Consider the following 15,342-nt stretch of genomic DNA (forward strand, 5'->3'; position numbering starts at 1 on the left):
AATAAAATAATAAAAATTTCTTAATTACTTAATCAATCAAAAACAAGTGTTCAATAGCACATTCATGAAGTACTGCCCAGTTCATGAAGAATGAATATGTATGTTAAACATGACAATGTTCAAATACAGTGGTGTAAAATCATGGGATTCTGCACAGGTGAAGACCAGCTGATACAGACTCTCAGGGTTAATTTTTGACCGTAACGTCAGGTCGTCATGCCCTCATTGGTATGAGTAAAGCCATGCTTTGGTGTTAAATAGGACTTTCTGCCGTCAGTAATTCTGTGTCTTCTGCACAATGTCTTTCCTGTGGTTGCTGTCCTGCGTTGCCTTCTTTAGTGCAGCCTACGGTGAGGAAGTGTTTTTTTATTATTATTTTAAATTCCCCCTGCTTTTCAAAGGTCATAGTCACAGTTGCTGAAAAGATCAGTATTGCTAGTCACCATCCTATGTTAAAAATACGCTTTGCATTTACAAAAAACATTTGGCCATGATCAATTCTACTATCAAATTTCCTTATTTACAGTCTTCTTGCATCTGTTAATCCCTTTGCACCTCTTTTCTTCAGGCTGTGGCATTCCTGCCATTCCTCCTGTTGTCAGTGGCTATGCCCGCATTGTGAACGGTGAAGAGGCAGTGCCTCACTCCTGGCCCTGGCAGGTCTCTCTGCAGGTACTGTGTTAGTTCCAGCTAGCAAAACTTCAATCGACTTTTTTGGATTTCTGTTGCGATCCCTGGAAATTTGTTCACAGCTTACACATAGTATCATTTCTTTCTTTGTTGTTTAAATAACAGGACTTCACTGGCTTCCACTTCTGCGGTGGCTCTCTGATCAATGAGTACTGGGTTGTGACTGCTGCTCACTGCAGTGTGAGGTAAGACAGTTAAATCATCGTGTTAGCTATGCATGAATGCTGGGATAGACGTGGATTTATTAACCTTTGTGGTTTATCTGCAGAACTAGTCACCGTGTAATCCTGGGAGAGCATAACAAGGGAAGCAGCAACACTCAGGAGGACACGCAGACTATGAAAGTATCAAAAGTGAGGCTCAAGAAGTTCAAACTTATTCCTCAACAATACACAAGTGCTGGAGACTTAAAACATTTTAAATAAGCTTCATTGTCCTTTATTCACTCCACAAAGTTATGTAAGCAATGTGCAAATTATTTAGAATACTAGACGGAACATGAAAATTCATGTTAGTACACTATCAGACAAAAGTGTCACTGGGACCCTTTCAAAAAGGTACAAATATATACCCTTTAGGTACTAATGTGTACTTTTAAAGTACTAATATGTACCTTTAATGCATTTTCTTTAAGGCATAAGTACTATTATGTGCCATTTAGAGGTAAATAAGTTACAAAGATGTATGTTTTAACTTTGGTACCTTAAGGATATTGCCCCAGTGACAGCTGTTGGACCCTTTTTCTGATGGTGTGTACTAAACCTATACTCTGTATTTCTCTTCATTGTTATTTTTTCTGTTTCTAGGTGTTCACCCATCCTCAGTGGAACTCTAACACCATAGAGAATGACATTGCCTTGATCAAGCTGACCGAACCCGTCTCACTGAACACCCATGTGTCTCCTGTTTGTCTTGCTGAGACTTCAGATGAATTTGCCCCTGGCATGACCTGTGTAACTTCTGGCTGGGGAGTGACCAGATACAATGGTTGGTTATCTGACTAACATAAAATCACAGTTTATAATACACACATGCTTTTGGTTCTAGATCAATAGAAATATCGGTAACACTTTATTTTAAGGTCTCTTAACTAGTTGCTAATTAGCATGCATATTAATATAATATTAGCCATTTATTAGTAGTAATTAAGCACATATTGCCTTATTCTACATGACCTTATTCTACATCCCTAATCCTACCCAATACCTGAACTTAACAACTACCTTACTAACTATTAATAAGCAGCAAATTAGGAATTTATTGAGGGAAAATACGTAGTTAATAGTTAATAAGTGTCCCCTATTCTAAAGTGTTACCAAAATATCTTAAAAACAGGTAATATTTCTAAAAAGCACAGCTATTTCTAAAAGCATACAACAGCAAAATAATGATTATAATAATAATACATTATTACATTATTGAAATTATTATTATTATTATTATTATTATTAACACAATATTAATATATATTGAGCTCTTTTTATATATACAGCTGTTCAAAAGTTCGGGGTATGTAGGTTTTTTAATGTTTTTTTTAAGTCTCTTCTGCTCACCAATACGGTAATACAGTAAAAAGAGTAATATTGTGAAATATTATTACAATTTGAAATAATTATTTTCATTACTCAGTTCTTCAGTGTCACATGACTTTTTTATTATTTTATTGATGATTTTTTATTTTTTTGTGGAAACCTGTTTTTCAGGATTCTTTGATGCATAAAAAGTTCAAAAGAACAGCGTTTGTTTGACAAATAAATATTTTGTAACATTATATAAATGTCTTTACTGTCACATTTAGGCTAATTAGCTTAAGCTGTCCTTGCTAACTAGAAGTAATAAGTACTTTTCAAAGAGAAATGTTTACTGACACCAAACTTTTGATATTAGTGTACTTGTTTGTATATATTTTGATTACCGACATGTTTTATGATTGCCCTCTTATCCTCTCTCTCCGTGTAGCCCTGTTCACCCCTAATGAGCTTCAGCAGGTTGCTTTGCCTCTGTTGTCCAACCTGGACTGTAAGAACTACTGGGGAAGCAACATCCATGATACGATGATTTGTGCAGGTGCTTCTGGTGCCTCCTCCTGCATGGTAAGACTATTGTTTCATCCTCACTTCCTCTCTAATGTTCTCTATGGAGTCAATTTAATGCCACATATGCAGTATATGCAAAAGAAAATAAAGTTTTGCAAAAGAAAATAAAGTTTTGCAAAAGAAAAATAAAGTATTGCAAAAGAAAAATAAAGTATTGAGCAAAAACCAATACTTTGACCAGACAGTAAGTTGATAATATTGTAGTTTTGCATATATTGAAAGTGGATTTATCCAAAACTACAATGACAACATTATCAACTTACTGTACAATACACGATATCTAGAAGGGTGGCAAGAATATTTCAAGGCAGAAAATGGCAAAACAGCTAACACTGGGAAATGATTGCATTTTTTTGAAAATTGACGGGACAAAGAGACGTCTGGTCACCCTAGTAACAAGCTAATGTACCCCATCAATGATTATCTAGTGAAGAACAGGCTGATTTTGTCTACATTATGCTGTACGTATGAGTAGGCCTATGCCTAATAAAACCACTGCTTAAACTGATCTCTAACTTCTTAAACTTTGGCAAACGACTTTAATAGTAATCGCATTTAGTTAACAAAACAACACACATTTTAATGTTTTAATGAAATAAAAGGAAACAATCAACTTTACATACCTGGAATCCACCCGCAGGCCTCTGTTCTGCCATGCTGACTTTCGAACCTGCTGCGACCTCACGCTTGACTGAAACTAATAAATGAAAATAACTGAAAATACATGGAGCGTTGCAAATTAATTAGTAGGTGTGAGCATGGAAATTATGTGTTGCAGAGATAAAATAGAATCAAAGTTCATAAGCTTCTTTTACAGCTGTCATTGATTTTTGCAATGAATTACATCTTAATTTTTGCAATTCTTTATTTCTGTTCACAAAACTTTTTTTCTCTCTCAGTACTTTATTTTTATTTTGCGATCTTTATTTTTGTTTGCAAAACTATTTTTTTTTTTTTTGCTCAATACTTTATTTTTCTTTTGCATATATATATGTGGCATTAAATTGACTCCATAGTTCTCCCCTAACTCTCTTGTCCTGCTGTCTGTTTAGGGTGACTCTGGCGGTCCTCTGGTGTGTCAGAAGGGTGATGTCTGGACTCTGGTGGGTATCGTGTCCTGGGGAAGCAGCCGTTGTGACACCAGCATTCCTGGTGTGTACGCCCGTGTCACTGAGCTGCGCGACTGGGTGGATCAGATTCTGGCTTCCAACTAAAGAAACAAAATGTATAGATAGATATTCCTTGACGTCACAGAACAGCATCATTTTGAGAGCTACTCAAGAATGTGAATAGCAGTGATTTTACCACAGTTACGGGGTGGTGTTAAAACCAGCTTAGCTGTGGTAAAATCACAGCTATGAGAAGCTTATTGCTTTTATAGAAGGTCTGCGTACAGTTCAATAAATATATACACAATTTTTATGTCATGTTGTAGTGGATTTTTAAACATAGCCAACATTTAATTTGTGTTTATATAGATTCTGTAAAACTAATAGTTACATTTAGTCATTCATTTCTCAACGTATTAGAAATTAACAAACGGTCTAAAATCTATGACTTTCCTGTAGAACAAAGAATAAAATATATTTTACTTGTAATGTGCATCTTTGACAGAGGAGGGCGATAAAGACTCACACAAACTATTAAATTGTATATTTTTGGCAGATTAGTCTATTTATATTCCTCAATATACAATCTCTGTTTTCCAGTAGGCTATGCAAGCATTGTCAAGTTTTTAATTGTCACAGGCAGTCCAGTTTTAACGAATTTAATGTTTTTGTCATTCAAGGTTATACTCAAAGCAATAGACTTTAAATATCAAAATGAGGATGGGCATTATTAAATTAGTAAAAATGTAATTCCTCTGATATTGTGTGGTTATTTCATACATAAATCTAACTGAAAGATGTTTTTGTCTATGCATATTTTGGTGCGTTCAGGTTCTAACAGCCTAAAACCTTTCAGCCCTTCAGTCTGTTAAATACAAGGTAAAACATCATATAAGGGGTCTCCATGGCAACATCCTGATCCTCCTTGAGACACATATTCAACAGTGGAGTCAGTTGTTTCACAGAGAGATGTAGAGGACAGAAACAAAAGATGAAGAGAAGGCATGAGACAAATAATACAATAGGAGAAGCTCTCATGTTCTCTCACTGAAAATGCCAGTATGTTAATAAATAGATTGAATTGAGAGCTTCAGTACAATACACTGAATGAAAAAAAAAAAAAACAATATCCCATTAACCACTTCTTAAATTCAAGCATAAATTGATGTGCTAAAAACGTGGACTCTTCAGCTCTCAGTTAAATGTTGGTTGAATAACACATATTTTCAAAAAAAAATAAAATAAAATAAAACATGACAGTAGTTTCAAGGTGAATGTCATCTTGAGGTGTCACTCAGAATCAAAGCCAAGCAATTGTGGAGCTTTGCTTTTCAGGTATTTTCCTGCATCATCCACCCCGCAGTGTTGAGACTGACCAGAATTGTACATTCAATATTAATGAAATATGATAAATTTATTTCAGATCACAGGTTTAAACCTTCAGCTCACAGTTTCAAATCTACTGTAAATTCTAATACATTCTTTGGCTGACTCTGAGTTTGTTGTTGTTGTTTATGGTTGGCAAGGGGAGGCAAGGATCACAAGAGTTCAAGGCCATTGAGGACAGCTGGATTGACTGAATGATAAAATAGAACAACTCTTACAAATTTCCCCTCAGGACTGATTCGAGTATTGAGAGGGTCCAGCTCATCTGAGTGTGGCATAAGAGATAGCACTCAACCATAGCATGGTAATAATGTCTGTGGCTCTGTATAAATCCCTTGCATCATGGCAGTGTCAGCGTAATATCTGGAATATTCTTAATATTCAAGATCAGATTCTTACAATTGAAAAAGTAAAAAGGAAGACTGAATCAACTGTGGGAAAAAACTGTGATGCTTTATACATTTCAAAAATTTGAATTTGATTCAAATATGACCACAGTTGAAAAACTGTACTCTATTTACAGTTTTTCTACAAGTGTCTTCAAATGGGCAATACAATTACACTATTAACAGTCAAAAAAAACATATGCATTAAGAATTAGAAAAAATGTAGTCCAGTCTTACAAAACATCTACATAAAACCATTTAGCAATAACATCCAAGTATGGTTATAGTTTGTAAATATAACATTGTTTATTGCCAGTTAATCAATATACATTAATTCATGTTAATTTATATAATTTATAACTAAAAAATATAATTAAAATGTATATTATAACTAAATAATAGTACTGAATAGTACTGAAATATCCTAATAAATGCAGTAAAAGTAAGCTACTGTTCATTGTTAGTTCATGATTACCTGATAATGTTACCTGTAACCTATAACTAATGTTAACAAAACAACCTTATACCACCATTCCTTCCTTGAGATGTACTGTCAAGAATGGATATTGAGAGGAAAAAAAAAATTCTTGAGGCAGTACCTATAATTATCCTGGCACTTCAGTAGGTGCATATGAGCATTTTAATTTGTGGTGAAGGATGTGAAGAGTATTTCTATATTGAAAAGAGCACACATACAGCAATTATTTTATTAAGTATATTTTCCTGTACAAACACTGTACATGATGCTAAATTCTCCAGCAAGCCTATTTTCTTTATCATTAATGTTTAGTGTAATTTTTTTTGGTTAAACTATTTGCTCTATATAGCTTTCCCAGTATTGTTTATGGATATTTATCATACTTGTAGCGGTCTGACACAAAAAGTGTGAGAAAAAAAAAAAAAAGTATGGTATTTTTCAGTTTATTTGAATGTAATGACTTTTTATTACATTGTTACATTTGGCTTTAAGAGTTCTAATTGCATGATGTCTCTGATATATCCCTTTTTATTTTCTCTTTCATTTCATTCATATCATCAGTCTCAGCTCCATAATAGTCTCAGTGCTTTCTTTATTGTTCTATTTTTCCTCTTTTTCTATCTCAGTTTGAGTCCTCCCTCAGATATCATTTGTGTGCCTATAACGTGCTCATTCCTTAATAAACCAGATAGCTTTGATGTATCCCTTCTCCCCACAGTTGGACAGAGAAGAACAAAACTGCCAAAATTAAAGTCAGCAGGACATGTGCTATACTTTGATACTGCTTCTGCCTAAGGAGTGAACAAGTGGATGCATTTTTGAGTGTGTGGGGCTTTGAAAAATGTCTCAATTCTTGTCCAGTGTTGATTGCTGAGCCCCATGTTAAACTTTCACCCAACATTGCACTGTCTGTCATAATACTACATTTGTACCTGTTTCTTTGTTTAGTTGTCAGATTCTGAAAGAACTGCATCTAGAGCGCAGTTTTATATTAAATATTTTATATTAAAACATTTTCTAATGGTTTATATAAATAAGCAAACCTGATGTTATCAGTCTCACTTCTGCTTTCTGGAAGAAGAAGAAAAGAACACAGGGATTGTACACACTACAGTCCTACACAGTCCTACAGCCTTCAATTTCCATTCCCTTCACTACTTCCTTTCTCATATATTCCTGAAGTGAATGGAGAACACACTGCAATTTGCTTAAAGATTTCTAAAGTAATCTACAAATGTGCACTAATTTACCTTGCAGTTTCCAAAGGCTTCTGAAGCTAAATTAAAAATATTTGAATAAATTGCAACACGGCTATTCTTTATTTGCCTAAACAAGTTTCTTGCAATAACCCCTTTCATTTCAGCCATAACAGAATTAAAATGTCCTGATCATGAAACTGGAGAAGTTTGTTGATATTTATCAGTTTTTTGTTTGTTTTTTTCCTTAGTGCTATTCTTTGACCTCCTGCTACTCACCTCTGGGAGGCGCAGTGAATATGGGTCTCTGTTACACCTGGACTACCTTGGCACAAACATCAGAATGCTGTTTGTGAACTTTAGCTCTGACAGAAGTAAATATAACACTATATTTGTGCCAATGGATCACAAACACCTGTGCTACAACCTGTCAAACTCCACAACTGTGAGCACTGGAGTGCCTCTGGGCTGCTCTTGGAAATGAACCCACCTCTTTTTGGAAATAGTTGTAATAGCTGCAGGTATAATTGAGTCACTCAAGTACCTTGGAGCCTGTAAACCTGTAAACCATGATCCTGGTCTAGTTCTGAAAGAAAAGAAAAAAAAACATCACTGAGTGCATCTCCTCTGATCCATCACAGTTGGATTTGGCACTTCGCCTGTCTCTTTAATGGGAAATCAGCCACACGTTATCTGGTGAGAAGAAAACGGTGCCAGAACAAGGTTGCAAGAACTTAAACAACCACTGTTTTCAAATAAATAAATAAATAAATAAAATCCACTGGGATGTATTTCAGAGACCAATTTCAGCATCACATAAGCTTAATTCTTTCCTAGAGCTGTCAGCCTGATAAACGAGGACTGGAAATGAAAACATCATAAACATCATAAACACAAGTTGCATATTAATTTCGTAACTCAACAAATCTCTTGCACAGATATTATGATTCTAAATCATACTTCAACTGAACAACAGGCTACTGATTTCTGAAGGGTATATTTAGTGTTGTCAAAGGATTTTCATTCAAAAGATATTGCACAGTATATCCACTTTGAAAAGAATATTTAATGTAAAATCCCCAAATGGAGGATTTTAAGCACTTAGTGCTTAGTAGCAGGACATGCTAAACTATTAACACTCAAACTGCTCAATTTTAAACTTGAGTGTTAAATAAAGCATTTTGTGGCTTCTGAAAGAGATTTGTTAGTCTCAAGTGTTCAGCTTGCACAGTTGGTCAGTGATGTTTAACACCTGACAATAAAAATAATATAATACTATAAAAATAGCTGAGTGATATTTCATTTGGGTGTTTACATTGAAAAATGTAAAACGGTGTCGTTCATTAGTAAGCACACAAGACACCGATTGTACAAAGCAATTTCAAGGTTAGTATTTCCAGTGCTATTATCTCAGAAATAGATAACTTACGATTTAATTTACCATATTTCACTCAGGTGTTGCATATGCCAGAAGAGAACATAAGTTTATTTATGTATTTTATTCTTACTCTTCAGTTTTTAATTTAAATTAAAAAAAAAAAAAAAAGTATGCATTCTGTTATGCATCCCAGAAATTTGGGTTTATTTTTAGAAATACAGTCAAAACTATGGACTTGTATTACTGCCAAAACCTCTCTGCAAGTTTCCTTAAGAATGCACTAGATATCTGCTCTGATATGTCTGTATTTCTTAGAGTCTACTGAAGTCAAATGTGTTTTGTTGTGCTGGTGCTGGGAGGTTTGGGGGCACTCAACACTCAGGGCTTCACTACTGACCTGGCTGCTATTCATTAAGATCAAAAAGTTAAAGACTATTCTAATCTCTATTTACTCTCAGCTTTCCCGTTATACTGGACCTGCAAATAAAGAGAGATAAGTTGAATTAAAGTAGTGGTGTCACAATGCATCACCTGGGCACAGATTACAGCTCTGCACTCTCTCTTCCACATTCTCTCAACAGCTTCATAAGGTGTCAATTAATGCATTATGCTCATGCATTGATGTATGCTGGGTTCTTGTTGGCAGCTTTTCTTTTACTTTGTATATCTAGTGCTTTTGTAAATTTTGGAGTTGACACTCAAAATCATCCACTTTTATTAAATAGAAAAGAGTAGCTTGTAGGCCTACAGTTAAAAGTGTGACAGATGCAGGAATGAGTACTTACTATATTATGTCAGAGCACCAGCATTCATTGAGGATATTTTTTTCCACTTTGAATGATCCTCCCACATTTTTTTGAAGCGATTTTCTATTATATTGAAATTATGTAAGTTTAATATTCATTGCTATTTTGCTTAAAAATTATGAGGAGGCATCTATTCATGTGTCTTTAGACAAGAGTCTGTTATCTTCAACTAACCTTTGAGGTTTTGCTTTAAGTGAAAGGTTTTCTGCATTCTGTCTTTTGACATCAGGTCTTAAATTGATGTCAGGAGCACTAGCGTAGCCAGAAATGTTTAAGTGGGTGGGCCTACATAAAACTGGGTGGGCCAGGTTTGTAGCATATGAAAACTGCATGTCAAATTGACAACAAAAAATAAAGCACCAAGGTTCATTACACAGTATATCTAAAGCATGCATTAACATTATTAATTTGTTATGTTAATGTTCATTTCAAAATTTACTAATAGGACATTATTAAAATTAAAAGTTAACATTTAAAGTGTTAACATTGTTAACATTTGCCTGAGCTGGTTAACAAAGATGAATAAACAAGGTAACAAATGTATTGCTAATGTTAGTTAATGCATTAACTAACATTAACTAACAACTTCTGAACACTCTTGGTTCAGAAGTTTCCGATCAATAAATCCAGCACCCTCAGGTGGTCTGTCGGGTTTCATTTGTAGACGGTTCGGATTTATTGATAAGACTTTTACTTTTTAAAAGAATTGATCTGATTTATGTTTGCTTCACTAGGCTATTTTCAAATTTAACTTCACAAACGCGCGCATTTTACTATTATATCCTTACGTCGTAAACATAGGTCCTAAACATAACGTTGTGGGTGGGACTAACAGAAACTGACGAATCATCATTTTGACAAGCTTATGATGATATGTAATTGACAATGAAAACAAGCGTTTAATATTTTTTAATAAATAAAGTTACAGTTAAATAAGACATTTATTAGTATCGTTTAATAAATTACATCCATTTGGAAAATTACAAACTTCTCATTGGGTGGGCCCGGGCCCACCCAGGCCCACCCGTAGCTACTCGACTGGAGTATCCATTTTTTTCCCTGCTATTTTGTTTGTTTGTTTGTTTTTCATCAAGAATAATTTCTATAATTAATTATGTTAGATTGTAGATATGTGAAAGGGATGATGTTTTCTCATGAGCACTGAGCAGGTGTGTTAGTATGCTGAGGAACTACTTTAGAGGATTACATTTTCCAGAACATTTGCCTTGTGTAACAAAGACTTGGCTCCATACTAAACCTGTTGCTGCTCAGAATATGTCAGCATTCTTCACTCTATTCAAAGCCAGTTTATATAATTAGGATTTCACACCATCCTACTGAAAACTAAAAAGCTCATGATACAGGGAAGCTAAAAATAAACTCTCTTATTGTTTATTATTAGAATAAGACTGGACTCTTTTTTAATGGGAGTTAAATATAATATTGTAAAGTATTTGAGCAGTTATGACAATGTTCTTTCCAAGCTTAGAAAGGCTGAGGACAGTGGTAATTGGAAAATTGCTTTTCTTACCCAAGGGCCCCTGACAGTCTGTCTAAGATTGAAAATTTCACTCTATTTGAACCAGCTTTATGACATTCACAGAATTAAATCTGATCGACTGAATGAAAGAGATGAATGGCAATCAAAATTCTCCTTAACTTATAGTGAATTACAGAAAGAATGGTACCTCTAAGTTTGAGGTTGGTGGTCTTCTTTACTTTTTATTGTTATTTTTTAACCATATCAGTTGCTGTGAGGAAGCTAGATTCATTAGATGACTTGAACACCACTGGATGCTGCAGACATGAAATGCACTGATGAGCTCATAATCACTGTGGAAGTAATAGAATCTATTAAATGTCTCAAAATTATGTCTCCAGGTCATGATGGGATTACAGGTGAAGTCATTCTCAGCTCTGTAACTTTTGGAGAACAAAATAGAAATTATTACAAGAACCACTTTCTCCATATTACTAATATACACATCACATCACATCATTTGGAAAAATACCATCCATAACAGGCCAAGCTGTTAAAGCTGTGAACAGAGAATTTAATTCATACAAAGACGAACATGACATACAAAGACGAACATGGTCGACTGAAAGCAAAAGTGCATGTGAAGATTTTTTGGCAATGTACCATGGTTCATCCTGTAATTTCACATAGCGAAAGGACATTTAACCAATAAAGCAACTAAATGTCACAGCTTGACCTCTTGGCTGAACTCAAAGAATTCAAACTTGAAAGGTTTGCTGTGTTGTGGGGTCCAGACCAGGTAGTCCAAAGTAGTTGAGAAGCCTCAAATCCTGCAGCTTTACTGTTAATGTAGACAATTCTTGCAGAATAAGATGAATTATGAAACAGATTTTTTTTCCATGTGAGACTGGGAACCCCTGCTATCACTGTACCTGCAGCCTCTTCACGATGATGTGTTGCTTTTAAATCTCAGGCTAACTAGCATTTTGCATAACAATAAGAACTGTACAGAGGAACATAGGCCTACTATAAAAACAGCAAACATGTCACATTAACAGCTGCTATAAAATCCCGGAAACTGTTTAGGGATATTCTTCTTTTATTGAGTTCATTGAACAGTCTTGTGTAATTTTATTAAGGTTATTTGTGTGGGTGGAATGCTGCTTGTGTTAGCAGATTCGTATGAAGAACTGGGCAACGAGAGAACCAATAATACATGAAAAGTACCCTGCTGAAAAAACAAAACAAAAAAACAATAGAACCATCACAAAAAATTCTAATGGTTTCCACTACAAATACCATTACAAACATTACAAACCATCAACGTTTAACCATTAAAACCATTTTGTTTTTTTTGTTTTTTTGTAGTGTTTTAACAAGCCACCAATAGAAGGTGACCAACACAGGGTCCATTACAGTTTCCATTAAAACCTATACAATTCCCATTATAACCAGTAAAACCATTACAAATTTTGTGATGGTGTCTATTGTTGTTTTTTTCTTCAGCAGGGTAAATACTTATATTTAAAAAAAATAATAATAATAATTGTGAGTTTTGTATTTCAGCAGTGGTAGCCTAGCTGACCAAATTCAACCAACAAACAAGCGAGGGACTGAGTCTGCGCGTGGTATGTTATCTGCATCGTGACACCTTAAGATAATGTGAGAACAAGTGTAAAGGTCCTCAGACATTTTTCTAGATGAAGCCAGGTTCATAATGACAAAAACAAACATGCCAGTGCTCTTTGACCCAACGACATAGTTATCTTTATGACAAGTGAAAAAAAAAAAGTTATTATGTTAATTAAACTTCAGAGAAGCTCTACTATTATAACACTGAATCGATCATGGCCAAATCACGACGCAGGGTCGTTTTAAGCGCTTCCGGGCGGAAACTTTACGCACTGAGCGTGTGTCAGTGTCCCAGCGTCTTCTTGCCGGGAAAGAGTACGCGCCAGTGTAGTATGATGTGCGTTCTCACTAGTGCCTCACACCCAGCCGGTGCATTTCCCAGCCTTCCGGAGTTCTCCACAAATGAGCCAAAGATTTGTCAGTGCGCGCTAACTTGAGAAAATGAGAAATTAAACGGGGGAATGATTGTTCTGTGCTTCTGAACGGACTTATGTTTTTTTGTTTGTTTCGTTGTTACAACCGGACTTATTGAATCCGTGTAGGCTAAACATGGGGTTATCCCGAAATGAAACGGAAATTTGGACAGAGGAGCGTATGGACACGAACCACACGACCGACAGTTTCAGTCCGGAGGCTGTTATTGTGCCCGTCATATTTGGATGTATATTTTTCGTGGGAATCATTGGAAACACTGTAGTGATGGTTGTCATTGGGAAAATAAAGTCGAGGCGCTCGAGAAGCACCACTAACATTTTCATCCTAAATCTCAGTATAGCAGATTTATCTTTTCTCCTGTTTTGCGTCCCGTTTCAGGCCACCATATACTCTCTTCCCAAGTGGATCTTCGGGGCTTTTCTGTGTAAATTCGTGCACTATTTTTTCGGGGTTAGCATGCTGGTGAGCATTTTCACGCTTGTGGCCATGTCGGTGGACAGGTACATTGCCGTGGTGCTCTCCAAAAAGTCCCCGTGCATTCGCAACCGGAGGAATGCGCTCATTGGCGTCTGTGTCATTTGGATGCTTTCCTTCATCTTTGCAGTCCCGATTGCACAGCACCAAATTTTGACAAATCACCCCGAGGCTCCCAATAGCACGTTCTGCTGGGAGATATGGACCGAACGGATAGCCAAGCACACTTATAAAGTGACTATTCTCGTGACTGGGTATCTGTTACCGTTGGTTTTGATCACATGCTGTTATGCCAAGGTAAGGAATCGACAATAAGACAAGTTTCTTGTAGAACTATCGAGGGAGCACTTCTGCATTCATTTTGAACCAACTGATTTATCGTTTAAAGTGTGGGAATGGGAAGGTTTTTATGAGCGTTTAAGAAGTGATTAAACGGTTTTTAAATTAAATCTACTTGGCGCGTGTTTGTTTACTCCAAACTGGCTTGCAGTGTGCGCTTCCTCTAGTGTCCACATGATTATTATAATGAGTTTAATAATCCACTGTGGTCATAGCACGAGAACGCTTAGAGAAACTGAATTCGTGTTTTATTTAGCCGTAGCACGTCAAGGATGCAACAGGTGGCCAGAGACAGAGTGTTCGGTCACGGTGTAGCCTACTTAAGACTTCCTCCCGTCTGGATTCGGAGATTTGAGTAAAGTCGCCTCCAAACAGTAGCCTAAAGTTCACGCAGACGTCACCGACCATTTGAGAGTAATCTTTTCCAGACGCATCAATGCGTGCTCCTAGCAAACAGTATTTGCAGTTGCATGTGCAGTGACTTTGTTCATCTCAAATGATATCTGTTCATCTCAGTTTTTAGATACTGTAATTGTGGAATTACGATAACCAATCGATATTGCCATGCTTGGACTGTGACCAGTACTTTTAGGTTTACATTTTTTATTTATTTTTTATTTTAATTTGACTAATACACTTTGAAATCAAAATGAAAGTTTTGTGTCTTTCAATCTGTGTAATCTTTGAGTCCACCTATATGCTAGTATGTTATGTTAATAAAATTAACTGTTATTCTGATAAATTTACTTTAAATTTTAAAGTAATTACATTTTTAAAATTTTTCTTTTGGACCAGAAATGTTGATGATTCATTTCAAACTATATTTGTTCAATCAGATTTTCTTTATATTTCTCTCTCCTTAGCAGCCCTTTGCAACAGAGTAGCAAGTAACAAATTGTAGTTTATGACTGCAATATACATTAGATATTTGTTTTACTTTGGGTTGTCAACCACGCATCAACACAGGAAAGAAAGTTGTACCTTTCAACAGATTTTATGCTGTCTTTGAAAATTTAACTTTACAAGTAGCATGGCTTTTATTTAGCAATTTTAGGTGACTGCCACAAAACATGGACTACTTTTATTATGGTTAATGTGAGTTAGTGTTTACTCAGTGTATCAATGTATTTATTTTGTGTAAATGTTGGACAGGACCATGATGATAAATGTGTCCCTGCAGTCCTGGAATGACTTCCTGAAATCCTGTAATATCCTATAGTTTATCATTGTCATTTTTCTCCAGATAAGTGTCAAAACACTAGCCACTCAATGTCTGCCATCACTCACTGCTTCTTTCAGCATTAATGGTAGAAGAATAATGGCATACACTTTTAGACATTAATGTGACATTTTCTTTGAATTGCAGGTATTGTACCATCTTCATAAAAAAATGAAAAATATGTCCAAGAAGTCTGAACGGTCAAAACGAAAGGTAAGATTTTGTGTGTGTGTGTGGA

At 35.5% G+C, this 15,342-nt stretch overlaps 2 protein-coding genes across 2 annotated transcripts in view; both read left to right on the forward strand.

Moving 5' to 3' along the window:
- Nucleotides 1–226: 226 nt before the first annotated feature.
- On the forward strand, nt 227–4,384 carry ctrb.3 (chymotrypsinogen B, tandem duplicate 3). Its single transcript, XM_058782821.1, has 7 exons — nt 227–350; nt 569–672; nt 796–875; nt 959–1,043; nt 1,497–1,677; nt 2,650–2,783; nt 3,839–4,384. Exons 1-7 carry the CDS (start codon nt 299–301, stop codon nt 3,998–4,000), a joined length of 798 nt encoding a protein of 265 aa, XP_058638804.1. The 5' UTR covers nt 227–298; the 3' UTR covers nt 4,001–4,384.
- An 8,574-nt stretch (nt 4,385–12,958) lies between these two features.
- The window catches only part of galr1b (galanin receptor 1b), a 72,652-nt gene continuing 70,268 nt past the window's right edge, over nt 12,959–15,342 (forward strand). Inside the window, exons 1-2 of the mRNA XM_058783651.1 lie at nt 12,959–13,843; nt 15,252–15,317. Of these exons, the coding sequence (XP_058639634.1) occupies nt 13,187–13,843; nt 15,252–15,317 (723 nt within the window). The 5' untranslated portion in view covers nt 12,959–13,186. The remainder of the gene's footprint in view (nt 13,844–15,251; nt 15,318–15,342) is intronic.

This window comes from Onychostoma macrolepis, chromosome 07 (genome assembly GCF_012432095.1).
Source record: "Onychostoma macrolepis isolate SWU-2019 chromosome 07, ASM1243209v1, whole genome shotgun sequence".
Taxonomy (NCBI): Eukaryota; Metazoa; Chordata; class Actinopteri; order Cypriniformes; family Cyprinidae; genus Onychostoma; species Onychostoma macrolepis.